The following is a 14,788-nucleotide window of genomic DNA, read 5'->3' as shown; positions in this document are numbered from 1 at the left end:
TAAATGTATGAAAAAACCGTAAGACCTTCATATAGCCAGATTATAAACAGTAGTGAAAACAGCCAGTATTGATGATCTGGTTCTCTACGTTTCTACTTTAAGGTTTAAGATAAAGTTAACATGAATGTTAAAAATAACAGCAGCAGACATTTTGATGGCTGATTTCCATTTACAGTTCCAGTGTGTAGGATTTATGGGGATAAATTGGCAGAATGTTTTCGTTCGTTTATAATCACCTGCAACTAAGTATTGTTGTGTTTTCATTACTTAAGCATGAGCTTTTATATCTTAATACAGAGTGGGTCCTCATTCACGGAGTCCACCATGTTGTTTCTACGGTAGCCCAAAACAGACAAACCATGGATGTACAAAGCGAACTTAATAGAGCATTGCTCAGTGGCACATGAAGCTAAAAAAAAAAATTGGACTTTCAAGGTAAAAAATTACTCAGATCTTCCACATGCTTGGGCCAACAGAGCAAGTGCACTGGCTAATTTATGGTTTAGCCCTCCACTTGAATGGGGATTAAGATTTTCAGAATGTTCTCATACTGAATCTGATTGGATCAAATCCCAACAGTGACAGAAGTCATTGTGTGACGGTGGTGACAAAAAAAAAATGTATTCACCAATTTACAGACATCTCTATCCAATGTTGCTCTATGGCGAAAATTATTTTTGGGCCCAATGGCACCATATAATGGCCACGGACATTGTAGTTACACAGTTTGGCCACTATGCCAAACTGGCTTCAAAATCTGGCACTCTTCCTGGGGGCCTGGGACAAACTCAACACTGACTCTAGATATGACCATCCAAGTTTTCGCATCTGCCACCATAGTTCCCCTACATGCTTGCCAAGTTTGGTGCTGCTTCAGTTTTCAGGTCCTCGTATTGCTTGGGGGGAACATATGAATGTAACGAGGCATCATTAGTGTTACCATCACCTATGCATTTCAAAACATTCGCTGTGTGAAAGATCTATCTATCTATCTATCTTCTCTAGTTGAAGATTGTTTAGGTAAAAAACAAAACTTGCCTTTAAAACATTTTTAATGATGCATGATGAAAATGTGATGTGTTAAACTGACACTGTATTTACTACATTTGCTCCAACACTGAAACACTGCAGCGAGCCACTTAACACAGTAGATTGCATTGAACACTACAGTAGCACCAGAACAGAGGGGCTGAAGAAACTAAAACATGTCTACAGGTTCTCACAAATACTGAAACATCTACTGCTGATGGAAGTTGTATGAGCCGAGCTGAAAAGGTACAGGACAAATACAAAGCAGTGTATCCACGTTTGCATACAGTATTCTTCTAAATCCATATGAGTGAATGATGAATGGTGTATGGTGCATCATAAGAGAACACAGGTGTAGATTACAACTATTTTCAGCAGCCAGACACCAGCTCAAATGCACACAGAAACATACACTATAACTCAGAATCTCCTAACACTGTCTCCCAAAGCAATGTAGAGCAAGCAAAAGCACAAATACAACATTTGTGTTAAATGTGTGTTTCCTCCACCATGAGGGTTTTGCTTTCAGTTCGGGTTGTCAGCAGGATTACAGAGAAATTACTGCTGTAATTCTCATGAAATCGGGTGGAAGGGTGTGGTATGGGCCAAGGAACTCATTAAATTTTGGAGTGGATACAAATCACAGGGCAGTGAATAAATTATTTTTCACTTTTGTTTGCATTGCAGCATAGGGCATTTGGCCTTGGTGGATCCATGTGCCCAGCTGACAATGTCTCAGTGAGGTGCTGCTTGAACTTGCATCTTATTTCGACTAAAGAAAACTGGGTGTCCTTAAAAAAAGTCAGGGAACACTGCACTCTGAAGAGGAAAATTGGTACTGTTGATTAAAAACGTTTTATGAAAAAGGTTAAGTGCTGGCATGAACTGAAAGGCACCAAAGACTGAATGTCAAAATGAAAAGAAAAGAAACTAGTCAACAATGGTACTTGATAATAATGCATCTGCAAGTCAATGTCAAAGACCAAACCATCTCCTAAAACTGTGCCTGTCGAGGCAGACCTGGGTCAAACAGTATTTGCGCATTTTTTGTTTCAGATTTTAAATAATCAAGGGGTGGAACATCACTCAGAGGGCTAAATCCCATCAAGATAGTCAATGAAGCATAATTTTCTGTAACTGAAAACTCACTACAGCCAACTGAGTGATCTTGATAGATCAATGCTCATGCCTTTGTTAGACTTTACAAATACATTTGCACACAGATCTGTTAAAAACAAACAAACAAACAAACTGTATTCATAAAATTATGGTTCTGTTCTGGGTAAACTCTGCAGATGCTTCCTTTCAAAGTCTACAAAATGGAAAAAATGACCTCCATGAATGAAACAAAGCTTTTTACACATGAGCTAAAAACCAAATACTAACCAATGCTTTTTGTTGTTGATTACTTCAAAACATTTTCTCATAACACCCAAACTTAATATTAGCATCAAGCTGGACCCAAGTAACCAAACAGGCATCGAGCACTTCCTGTGTTTACAGGAAATACCACACCTGCATGCGATTCCTTGGAGGTGTTGAGGTTGCATGAGGGCTCAATTAACCCTCACTTCAATCTGTCACTTTTTACTGTCCTGACGAAGACCCTTCAGCTATGCCTCTCTCCACCTACCTTCCTCTCAGCTCTGCTGTAGAGGCCACAGCAGTCTTCACGACTGGGCCCTAAGAGAAGTGTGAAAGTGCCTTCATTACTGCTGTCTTTAATCAATTAAACGATCATAAACACAGTCCCTCTCTCTGCCTTATTCTACCATCAGCCTCAAATTTGAATACTGCTTGCAGAGTACACACTCTCCAACTAGGTGCAGAGACTCAAGGCTGGACCAGACAACTCACAAATCCAATTATGCCATTTTTTTTTACCTCTTTCCTCCCCTCCAGTCCAGCCTTTCTGAGACTTGTCAAGTCTCCCTGTCTCTTTCCGGGGAAGCTCACTGATCTTAACACATACATACACACACACACTTCATCACAAGGGGGAAAAAGCTCATTGAAACCACCCTGCTCTCACTACATTTGTGTTTCATAAGAAGTGGTTCTATGCTTTCTTTATCATTTCCTCTCCCCTGTTATCTCCTCCTCTTCTTCCTCTGCTTAAGTGTGTCTTCTCTCCTGGCTGAGTGGCAAGCAGGCTTCAGCAGTTGGGTTCCTTTGATTGCACCTTAGCCTGGTTCAGCCAACTTTGGCCCAGCTGAGGAAAGCAGGGATGTCTCGGACCGGGACGTTGCGGGTCAGAGCTTTCACTCTAAGGTTACGGTCGTCTGTGAGGAGTACCACCTCCCTCTGGAGCCTCACTGTCCCGTCTGTGTGTGGGGCAACAAGCCAAAGAGTAGTAAGGTATAAACTCAGAAGACTTTATTTTGCATGTGTGTGAGGAAATCAGAAAACTGTTGTCAATGTCAATGTTACATACTTCTCTGGTCAGGCATGAAGTCTTTTGCCTTGTCTTTGCAGTAGTGCAGGCAGCAGGAAAGAATCACATCATCATTGGTACCCTGAGGAAGAATTAAAAAACCAAGTCACTGAAAAACAGTATAAACATTTGTTTTAACAACCTTATATCATTGCAGATCTAAAACCAAATTATCAAAAGGTATAAAAAGCAAACAATCATTTATTTTGGGCTCTCACCTGCTGTCCAGAGGTGTCTTCACTGCGGAAGGCAATAGACTCGAGCTGATTTCCCCTGCTTGTCAGGGCTCTGAGACACGGCTCCCTGGCTTCAAATCCTTTCTCTAGGAAAGCCACTGCCAACCGGGCCTTCTCCTGCACGGCCCGCACATGGGCCGCACTAACATTATAGTTGCCTCGACCACCAGTGCTGCGTCCTCCTGACCCCACTCCTCCACCAAAGTTGTCTTGGCCTTTAGCCAAGCCATCTAACTCTGTGATCACTGAGAGAGAGAAACACAAATGCCACCGAGACTATACGTAAACAAAGATGTTCTGTTTCTACACTGAACACAAGACACATGGGGCAGTCTTATCATTTTAAACATCACAACACCACAATTTAAACCATCTCTCTTGCTCGAGAGCTCAGTCATCCTTTAAATTCTTGTCTCTGTCTTTGAGTCTTACCAATGAGTGGCACAACTATTATGTATGTTCCACACTGAAGGAGTCTCTTTAACCCTCCCAAGTGGTCAATGAATCCATTGGTATCTGGGACCAAAAAGAGAGGCCTCACTTCCAGCTCCAACTGCCCGCCCGTCTGCAGCACCGCCTGGAACACACACGTAAAATTTGATGTGAAATTAAACTCTGCTACCACATGGTATAACTGTATACACCTGCCCTTTTCAACTAACTGTCCTTTCAGTGAAATCCATTAGAAACTGAACAGGCCGTTCTGATTCTAAGGCTGCGGATAACCTTTGTTTTTTTGTTTTTGTTTTTCGGCTTTCTGGCTTTATTCGATAGGACAGTGTTTGAGCATGAAAGGGGAGGAGAGGGGATGACACGTAGCAAAGGGCCACAGGCCAGAACTGAAACCCACGGACACTGCAGCAAGGACATTGCCTCTGTACATGAGTCGCCCATCCCCAATTTTTCCTCATTGATTTTAATCCTTTTTTGATCATTCGCTTAACTGAAAAATGTCAAACATACAGACAATTTATTTCCCCGTTTTGAATATCTATTGTTGCATATGTATATCACTGTTTTACCTGTATTTTATCCCTGCGCTTCTGTTGCATTGCCAGTTTGTTGGCAAGGACGTGGCGTCGTGCCTTCAGCTCTCTGATGTCATTCTCACTGTCTCCCGCCTCCTCGGCATCCTCCTCCCCCTCTGATGCGGAGAGAGACGACTCTGCCTCGACTATGACATCATCAGCCTGCGAAACAGACAAAGACACTAATAAGACACGTTTTCAGCAATGTGGCTTCCACTTCTTTCAACAGACTCTGTTGAACTATAATAAAGATTTAATTTACATAATTTTGTGTAGGTCAAATATTAAAAGAAAGGAGTGCAGTAAGAGATTAAAAACAGAGGGAGTCAAGTGAAAAGGAAATATTAAAGGAGAAAGTGGGACAAAGACACGCACCTCTTTCTCTGTTAGAGAATCCTCCCTGCTCCTTGTGTCCACTGACTGGTTAGGTGGAGGTGAAGCTGCCACAGAGACGTATTTGCCTCCCTTGAAGGCCAACAGAGGCTCTTCCTGACCACACAATGCCTCCAGAAAGTACTTCAGCACAGTCACTCTCTTACAATCTGCTGCTATTGCCTAAGGAAAGAGGATGGGGGTATATGTGTATGAGAACAAGAAGATGACAACTAGGGGTGCTTGTAAAATCTGGCATGTTGAAGGTGACAGAAGATTAATCAGTAGTATATTCAGCAATTTCACAAGAGTATGTAATGTATATAATTAAATACACTTTTATGTTCCACTCACCATGTCAGTGTGTCTGTCTGTGTAACAAGGTTCCTGCGGTGCAGCGAGCAGTGGTACAAAGCCAGCAAGTAGCCGGTCCTCCCTCAACTGCAGCACAGTCAACTCCTCATCTCCCTCGACTTCTTCTGTGTCGGCTTTGTACAGCGGCATTTCCTCGTGGTCCACACGCGCCAGCACGTTACACAGGTCAGCCAGGCACTGCCAAACATCAGGGCTACAACTTGACAGGGAAGAAAAGCCACACACGACGGTGAGGGTTGAGTATTTTAAAGAACTACTGTCTTAAGAGAGATGGTGTGTGTATAAGTGCCAGTAGGGGCCATGAGATGAACCAATAGTATTAACTAGTAGCGAATATTACCAATATTGTTGTCATTTTATTTTTAATTTATCTAAAACATGATGGCTTGTCAATTTTATGTTCACAACTTGTTTCCACTGCCTGCTAATGCAGGTATAAAGCACTCACTCTAAACTGCACGGTGGTGGGTTCCACTGGTCTGGTTGTCCCAACATCCAATCAGACCAGACTTTGATACTTGGCAGTAGTTCTCTAAGGTCCAATGGGAAGGCAGAGACCCTCACCATACCCTCGAGCTCCTCCCCTTTACCTTCCTCCTCCTCTCCATCAGCCATGGGGACTGGTTCTAAAGAGAGAAAGAGATTTTTTTTTTTCAGATGCAATACTGCAAACATTAAAACAATCAAACAAAACCAGCTGAAACTGACATTTTGTGGAAAACAGCAGCATTAGTCCGACATAAAACTTAAAAATGCTATCTCAGATGACAAATAAAGATCGGTTATGCCCATCCCAAGACGTAACGTACAACTAAGTTTGGAAAACTCATCCTATTTTGCAGGTAAAAACATTTTTGAAATTACTTCTAACATGATTTCACTGTTACAAGGTAAAACGAAACGTCTTTGGTTCATACAGAAATTTCCAAAGTCACTTGTCACTGTTGTTCGGCCACATAGCCGAACAGCAGATGATCAAGGCAGACAAAGCTGACTGCATGTTCAAATACACTGTTACCAACTAGCTCTATGAATAATTTCCACTGATGTGCTGTGGGATCATATTGTAATTCTTGTCATGTAACTGTTGGTCTGACATAGATAAAAAACGTTATACTAATAATGACCTTAATTTCAAAGTCCCTGAATTAGATATGTGTAGAGCTAACACTTCAATAAATGCTGCTGATCATATTCTAGTGGATCTCACTGTGTGTGTACCTGCAGGAGTGTCCCTGAGCAGCTCCGTGCAGCGCTGCACCAGCAGCGCGAACATGCTGAGACCCAGGGCGATGCTCTGCTCTTGTAAAACTGACCGCACTTCTCCATCTTCACCTGACAGAGACAAAAATTTGAAACAGTACTTACTCAACACTCTTATATCAGTATCACCAATGACTCGTGTGCAGCCCCAGCAGGCATGTTGATTTTCTAATTGTTATTCAAGTTGAAAAAAGAACTGCATGGGAGATTTAAGTGTGTCAAAGAGTCATTATTAACTCTACAATGGTCGCTGATGCTCTTTAATGGAGTCACATTTTACACAACATATGAAATGAAATTGCTGTTAATCACCTCCATAAAAATAGAATAAGTTGTTCACCAGCAACACATTTGTATTAATTTTGCAGATTAACACAATGTGTTAAAGCTTTGACACAATATTTGTTGTTTGATGATAATAATGTTTGTGTGTTTGTGAAGCATCACCTCTGCTGTGGGCATTGTGTATGGTGAACATGTTAATAGTGATGATCTGCAGCATGTGTGTGCTGCCCAGTAGCGAGGGGCCATGCTGGAGTAGGGTTTTGAACTCCTGCAGAACACGGCTCGCCACTCCAGGGAAGGATTCCATGCTGTATGTGCGAGACAGACACGCTCATATATAATACAGAAAAACAGACCCAAAAGGCAAACACAAAAATAAATAGTTTCTTTAAACTCATTCAGTCTACGAATTCAAGAGGAATACATGAGACATTACTCACCCAACTTTGGTGAAGAGCTTTCCATGTGCATGCAGGAAACTCAGAATGAATCTCTTGTTTAGCTGGAGAAAAAAAGAGAAGGCCCAAAGCAAAAAAGTATTACTCATATTTGGCAGCAGCAGTTTTTTATAGCTATAAACCCTACAGGACAGCACATGACAAGAAAACACATCTTCAGTGTTTTGAGAAAAAAACATACAAAAAAATACCTGTTGAAAATATGAACATAGAGGCTGGTTTCTTCTATTGCATACAAGTAAAAGCATATGACACATGAGACTCAATGTGTCCGCGAGTTTGAGGGAGAGTGAAAAAAAGAGATCTTACATCACTAGCACTGAGACTGCCCAGCTCTCCATCCTGCTCAGAGTCTCTGCTGGATTCGCTACCTCCTCTCTGAGTGGATGGTATTGTTGCTTGTCCACTAGGGCGAATCCAAATCTCCACACGTGCTCCGTCTTCCCCTCTTCCTCTTCCTCTTACTGCAGGGCCCCTGGAGCCTCCTTCATGTTCCTGCCTCTGCCTTCGCTCAAGCTGCTCTGCCTACAACAAAATTCAATTCACCTTTAAAATTGGTGAAGAAGAAGCACTTGTGCTGCCTGAACTTTCTGGTCCAAGAATAAAGGTGAATAATTTGGCACAAGTGAATGACCAAAGTGTGTGTCTGACCTTGCGTTTAGCTTCCTCAAACAGACTCATCAGGCTTTCCTTTGCAGTCAGGATAGGGTTAGAAGCTGCCAAGCTGCGCATGTAATAATACACAGCGTCCAACTTCCGCTTCTGTAAGTGAGAGAGGAGGAAAGAGAGTGAGAGGAGGAAGGTATCCTACAAAAGGACACACAGTGGGTGGGTGCGAACAGAGCGTTTCTCAAAATATAGTTGTATTTTACAATTATCCCAAGGACATGCCAGGAGATATACAGTCAGTCCCAAAAAAGTAAATTACTTTGTTCCAGTTATCTAATTATGCCTGCAGAGAACATTTCCAGCCAAATATCCAACTCTCAACTTCCATCCCTGCTTAAACTACACATCACTTACTGTATAGACTGCCAGCAGGGCCAGCTGGTTATATGGTCGTCCATTTTTTGGGGCAATCTGCTGGGCTTTCAGGTACCAACTATGAAAAAGTGTAAATGTGTAGCCGTGAGATATCATTGGAGAAACTTTGCTTCTTCTGTAAATCATAAGGTTTTCATCTAAAAGGTCATATACAGCTAGAAAGGAACTTCATGTATTACAGTACAAAGTTTCTCATCTACAGCACGTAGCATTTTAGAAAAAAAAAAAACAAACAAACAAAAAAAAACATAATCAGGACTAAACTGTAATCGGTTGTCTGGGAGTAATCTAACAGGTATAACAACTTCCCCACAGCAAGAAAACCAGACCAGACCACTTTTTCTTGGGACACAGGAATTACCAGATTTTGACTATGTAGCCTCCCGAGTTAAAAATATTTAATGCCATTACACATCCCAGGCTCTTTTAATGTGTGTAAGAAATTTCACAATTCCAAGAGAATGCTTAAATGACAGCCTACCTGCGAGCCTTGCCATAGTTGGCGGAGTCACTGGCTTGTTCCCGGTAACGTGCTATATCTCCCAGACAAATCATGCAGCGCTGAGCACTGATAAGTGCATACTTCACCTGAAATACAAAGAAATGCAAGAGAAACTTTTGACAATTCCTAACATACAGTGTTCAGTTAGGCCGTAATTATCGACAAAATTAACAACTGGTAATCAAATAATTTCTAGTAAGATTGTTGCCTGGCTTAAACAAATTTAACATGTTAAAAGTTGTGTGACTTCCATTCTATTGCTTTGAAGACCCATTATCAAAGCTTCAAGCTGCATTTTTATCACCCAATTAACGTAATTTGATACATTTTTAAACACGTTAAGTGCAAACACAGACTAAAAGGAGCATTGCTGTACCGTTTTGCGCAATGGCCGAGCCCTGATAGCTATGCCATCCATGTAATCCTCCAACTTGAACTGGTACACTGCTTGCAGCTTCTGAAGCATCGTATCAAAGAACACTGCCCCCTGCACAACAACAGACGGTGATGACGACAAATTAAATTACAGTGAAAAAACATTGTTTTTTTTCCATGATTAGTCATATGAAATGTATGCATGTACATATACAAAATTGTAAGGCTGACCTTAAATTCAAAATCCTAAAAGAGTGACAAGAGTAGTGAATTTATTGTGGCCTGTTACCACCTCAAGAAATTAAATCTTTAAATTGTTTTTGCTACAAATACACTGAGCATTATCAAATAACAGTACTAATTTTGGGCCTTACTTATCCCAGTGCTTACCCAAATACTAAGCAAGATCAAGACTGCATATCCAATTAAGAACCTAAGAGGCTGCTAGCATTTGTCTTGACCCATCAAGCAAGATTATAAATCCTGCTCACAGACGTTTAATGCTCGACACACACCTCCAATCTGCCTCCCTTGCTGTAACCTCCTTTTTTTGTGAAACCCTGTCCAAATTTCCCACACATTCCTTACCTCATCAAGTAGCGTGAGCAGCATGTTTCTTATATGGGGGGTGTTGTCACAGGTGGGGTCTTTGAGTAGCTGCCTGAAGCGCTCTATGACCTGGTAAAAGACATTCTTCCACAAAGCCTGATCCACATTCTGTGAGTCTGAGAAGTCGATGTCTGTCAGGATGACCTGCTCATATAGCCCCAAAAGGTCGGCTCTAGAAAACAGGAGGGTGTAACAGGACAGTGTTTTTTCAATATGTCACTTTGGCACACGGAGAAAAATACCACTAACTATCCCCTCCAGTTCCTCACCTGAGCTGGGCCATGCGATCCAGTCCATCAGCACTCACTCTGTCCCTGGACAGCAGGTTACTGAGCTGGAGCTCCTGTGCATCCGCAGCCCTCAGCAGCCTCCCCAGCTCCCCTCTGGCTTGTTGCTCCACCTCTTCAAATGTCAAACTACCCCCTGCACTAGGCTGGGAATAACCTGCTCCCCTGTAACTCCCACAGAACTGGCTCACACCAGGGCCCGGGTACATACCATTAGGAGAAGCCATCTGGTACGGCCCCATGTGATAAGGATATGGATAGCGCTGGCTGGTGGCGGTGCCAGGGCTATGTGGGTTGCCGGTAGACATGGGGTAGCCATAGGGGTTGTCAGAGTTTTGGAATTTGTAGTAGGCCATGGCAGCAGCCTGCTGGGATCGAAAGTGCTCACCCTGGGGGACTGGAGGACTGCCTGCTACCTCATCGTCTGTGTCCAGAAAGTGAAGTTGTCCATAACCGGTCCCCGTCTGAAGATATACAGGCTGCTGGAGAGATGAATGCTGTGATGACTGGGTGCTAGTAAGAGCAGGTTTCTGGTCAGGGTTATTTGGATCCCAGAGTCGTCTCACTCCTCCTCCTCTGCCTCCTCTACTCCTGCTAGCTCCTCCTCCCCTAATTCCACCAAAAAGAAGCCTTTGTCCAACCTCAGGTGAATGAGAGATGTCTGTGCGGGCTGGAAGCACCAGGATACCCCCACCTCTGCCACGAGGAACCAAACCCGGTTTGCAATGTTGTTGCACCCCACTTTGTGGCGTGGTACTTGACTGTTTTTCAATAGAAACCCTCAGGATTCCTCTACTGCCACCTTTGTTTCCCTTTGGTCTGTTCCTTTCTTCCCTCCGCTTCTCTGCACTTGGTTCTTCCTCCCCACGTCTTCTCCTCCTTCTATCTTCTGCTATGTCACTCATCTCACTCCCTTCCAGTGATTCTGTAGATGATTCCCCATTGGTTGTCCAGCTTTGTAAATGACTCCTTCTTCCTTCTCCACTATTTGCCATCCCCTCTTTGTTATTGTGCCGAGGCTCCAAGCGTGGCCACTTTGTACTCTCAACAACCATCCCTAGTCCAGGACCATCAAGGCTGGTCACACTGCTGGCTGAGCTACTGCTGTACGTTCGATTCCGTGAGCGTCGAATATCTGATTTGGAATAGCGTTTTGAGGTTGGTGTTGTGATGTTTGCATTGGATTTGTTTCTATCGCCTCTTTCTACAGCCCTGTCTGAATTTCTTTCTGTCTTAGCAGCATCTTTCTCAGCATCTCTGGACCGGTTGTTGTTGTTGTTGTCTCCTCTTCTGCTTTCTCTACGATTCTCTCTTCCTTTGCTTTGATGTGTCTCTCCTATCTTTCCTGGTTTGTTATCCCTGTCTGCTTCTGCTGCTTTCCTGTCTCTTTCCTTCTCAGCTTTCCCCCGGTCTATCTTTCCTCCACCATCTTCATCTTCTCCTCTTCTGGAATCCTGATTCCTCTCTTTTTCCTTCTCCCCTCCCCGTCTCCTGCGATTTCCCTTTTCCCTCTTCTTCTCTACCTTTTCTTCCTCCTCTTTTGTTCCTCCCCCTTGGACTCTCCTTTCCTTGTCAGTTGTTTCCCCTCTCCTGCAACTTAACTCTTCACTGGTTTGGCTTTCACATCCCACTTTGCCCTTTCCTTTCATGCTGAGTTTTTCTATTTTGTTAGTAATTTTCTCAACCGAAGCATCAGAGGGTAACGGAGGTTTGTTCAAATCTCTGCTTCCTAGCTTTCTGTTTGTTTCACTGGATTTAGATAATTTTGCGTTTTCCTGTGTACCTTTTCCTTCTTCATCTTTCCCTCCCTGCTTATGTATGGAAGTTTTTTTGTTCCCCTCCCTTTCACCTGTACTCAGCTGGGAATCTGGCTCAGTTTTCTGATTGTTCTTCATAGGGGGAGGCTTATCTTGCTCTCTTCCAACTCCACAATCCTTTCCCTGGATGCTCCTCCGACTCCCAGGTTGATAAAATTCTCGGTCTGGTTTGCGGGCTTTCCGTGTTGGCTTAGCAGCTTCAGCAGGCTCCTGATGTTCTCTGTCATTTTCAGCAAAGCCTTTCTCTTGGTTTACTTCTGTTTTAGACTGTGCGTGGCCGCCCTTTCGATAGTTCTGAGCGTTACTACCGTCACCTCTCATCCTGTCCTCTTCCCTTTTGTCTGTGCCTGCCCCACCGTCTGTGCACCCATGGTTCTCTAAAACTTTTTCAGAGACACCCTTTTTCTCGCTCTGTGATGGTCGATCATTGCCATGTGAATCAGTGACCAGGGGATCACTTTGACCAGTTTCTCCCTCCTCACTGTCACGGTGACGCCGTCCATGTCCGGATGCCGGCTGGTAGCGCTGCAGTTCAGGACGCTTTCCATCACGCTTCCTATGCTGCTTGTGTATGTGATGCTCCTGTTGCTCATCTAAAAGAACAAACAAACATGAAAAGAAGAGATTAAAATGGTGAGAGACAAAATTATACATAAACTAAGTAGATGGAGTAAAGGTACTAAAGAATAAGACTGATGCAATTAGTTATTAACGATGCCTCAGACCATCTCTTTCTGACTTCCCTACCCAGTCTGTGGCGCTCAGCCCCAAGCCCAATCCTTTCCACTAGAGACAGAAAAAGTGTGTCACAAATACATAGTTTAATAGACTTAATAGACAGGGTACTGTTGTTTTCATGTCTCTTCAACTGGGGCAAAAAGTGCATTTTTTGATCAATATTGTCAGGTGTGATGTGTTTGATGTTCTAGTATGTATTGATAAAAGCAATACAGTGTGTGTTAGATTGTATAATTGTATAGTTCTAGGACAACAATGATGGGCTATACAAAGAGACAAGCTACACCTGGCTCTTTTTATGGCATCTGTTGACAATAAGAAAAATAAACAATATTAATTATAACCAAACCACTAGAAGTAGAATATGAGTAAAGGCAGGAAACAAACGTATTCATATTTACACAGTGGTGTCACTCATTAAACACTGCATCATTTAAACGAAAAAAACATGTATTCACAGCGTTTAACAAACAGAAACTCTGTTACAGTGAATGTCAGAAAGCATTCCCTGACTGGTAAAAGTATATATGGGAAAGGTGTAGCTCCAAATTCAGCGGAAAACGAAACCGTTAAAGTTAGTTCACGTCAGCTAATTCTGTAACGTTACCTGTAACAATTAAGTTACGAGAATGTTATCTGCTGTAACACAATTCATCGTCAACGGTACAATCCTTCTACCAATGTACTTAAAATATGGGGTAAAAATATGAAGAACAGTGCGAAGAATATTAAAAACAGGGTTGAGTCGTGACAACAGCTGCACATAAATTATCTGTTGTCGCTATGGTCGAAGGGGGCGTTTAAAACAGACCGCGCGGGACCAAAGAATGGCCAGCCAGATAGCTAGCTAGCTAGCTAACAACATTACCTGGTTACAAAGTTAGCAACTCCGTAGGCTACTTTCAGCTAACTTGGGACACTTCTTCGCTTGGATTTAACGACTTTTTTACGATTGTATCCCTTCCAAGTTTCTACTGCACTTCCTCTCACCTTTCTGACAGTCAGAAATGTTGACTGAATTCGACGCTTCAGCTCGGAGTTCCGCAGCTGAGATTCGTACTCTGTCCAGTTCGTTCGCCATCTTTGCTTTCACTAAAACAAACACAACAACTATGGTGGCCCTGCTAGATCAAAAATATTATGCTGGTGGCGTCACAGCAAAGGCAGTTGGGTAATGTAGTAAGTTCCCCTTAAAATGTAACCTGTGCGCACTGTTTATTAGTCCGTTTCACATCCTTCACATAGATAAAAGTAGCAATATCAGACACGTTAAAATATTCCATTATACGTTAAAGTCCTGCAATCAAGATTTTACTATTATACATAATATAATACATAGATATGAAGCAAATAAACAAATAAGGTAAGAGCTTACCTCAGCTCTTGTTACTGCAGTATATGTATAATATATTAATGTTCAATATAATTTAAACATTTTTGTAGTAATTCTATATATATAAATATACATAAAATATATACTATACTTAATATAATATAATATAATATAATATAAATTCAATTTATATTCAATATTCAATTTTTTAAAAACATTTGTTAGTAATTAAATATATTTTTGTAGTAATCTTATATACATATACATATATTATATACTATACTTAATGTAATAATATAATATAATATAATATAATATAATATATTTTCCTTAAGATATTGACTGTTATTTTATTTGTATTATTAATGTTAAGGTCTTGTTACTATAATATAATGTGTATAATATATTAATGTCCAATATTTCTTTTACATTTTCCAGTGAATATATATATAAATATATTTTGTAGTGTTATATATAATATAATATAATATAATATTTTTGATTGTGGCTATTTGATTTTGTATTATTAATGTTAAGGTCTTGTTACTATAATATAATATGTATAATATATTAATGTTCAATATTTTTTTAAAACATTTTTAT

The 14,788-nt window shown here is 41.6% G+C and overlaps 1 protein-coding gene across 1 annotated transcript; it reads right to left on the bottom strand.

Moving 5' to 3' along the window:
- Nucleotides 1-1,034: 1,034 nt before the first annotated feature.
- On the bottom strand, nt 1,035-13,949 carry smg6 (SMG6 nonsense mediated mRNA decay factor). Its single transcript, XM_049592078.1, has 19 exons — nt 13,843-13,949; nt 10,280-12,707; nt 9,990-10,182; nt 9,403-9,513; nt 9,006-9,112; nt 8,504-8,582; nt 8,132-8,242; nt 7,790-8,005; nt 7,463-7,524; nt 7,185-7,330; nt 6,696-6,809; nt 5,923-6,100; nt 5,454-5,673; nt 5,103-5,282; nt 4,722-4,889; nt 4,132-4,276; nt 3,682-3,944; nt 3,464-3,545; nt 1,035-3,353 (listed from the first exon to the last, which is right to left on the bottom strand). The coding sequence occupies exons 1-19, from the start codon at nt 13,931-13,933 to the stop codon at nt 3,223-3,225; spliced, it is 5,025 nt and encodes a 1,674-aa protein (XP_049448035.1). The 5' UTR covers nt 13,934-13,949; the 3' UTR covers nt 1,035-3,222.
- Nucleotides 13,950-14,788: the final 839 nt, after the last annotated feature.

The sequence above is a fragment of the Epinephelus fuscoguttatus genome, linkage group LG12 (genome assembly GCF_011397635.1).
Source record: "Epinephelus fuscoguttatus linkage group LG12, E.fuscoguttatus.final_Chr_v1".
Classification (NCBI taxonomy): Eukaryota; Metazoa; Chordata; class Actinopteri; order Perciformes; family Serranidae; genus Epinephelus; species Epinephelus fuscoguttatus.
Note: the sequence above shows the minus strand (reverse complement) of the source record. Positions and strands in the feature narration are given on the sequence as shown.

Coding starts and splice junctions, on each gene's coding strand:
- smg6 (XM_049592078.1), bottom strand. CDS start 13,933: ATGGCGAACGAACTGGACAGAGTACGAATCTCAGCTGCGGAACTCCGA. Junction 8,243..8,503: donor CCCTGCTGGCAGTCTATACA/GTAAGTGATGTG, acceptor TCTCACTTACAG/AAGCGGAAGTTGGACGCTGT. Junction 8,006..8,131: donor TTGAGGAAGCTAAACGCAAG/GTCAGACACACA, acceptor ATTTTGTTGTAG/GCAGAGCAGCTTGAGCGAAG.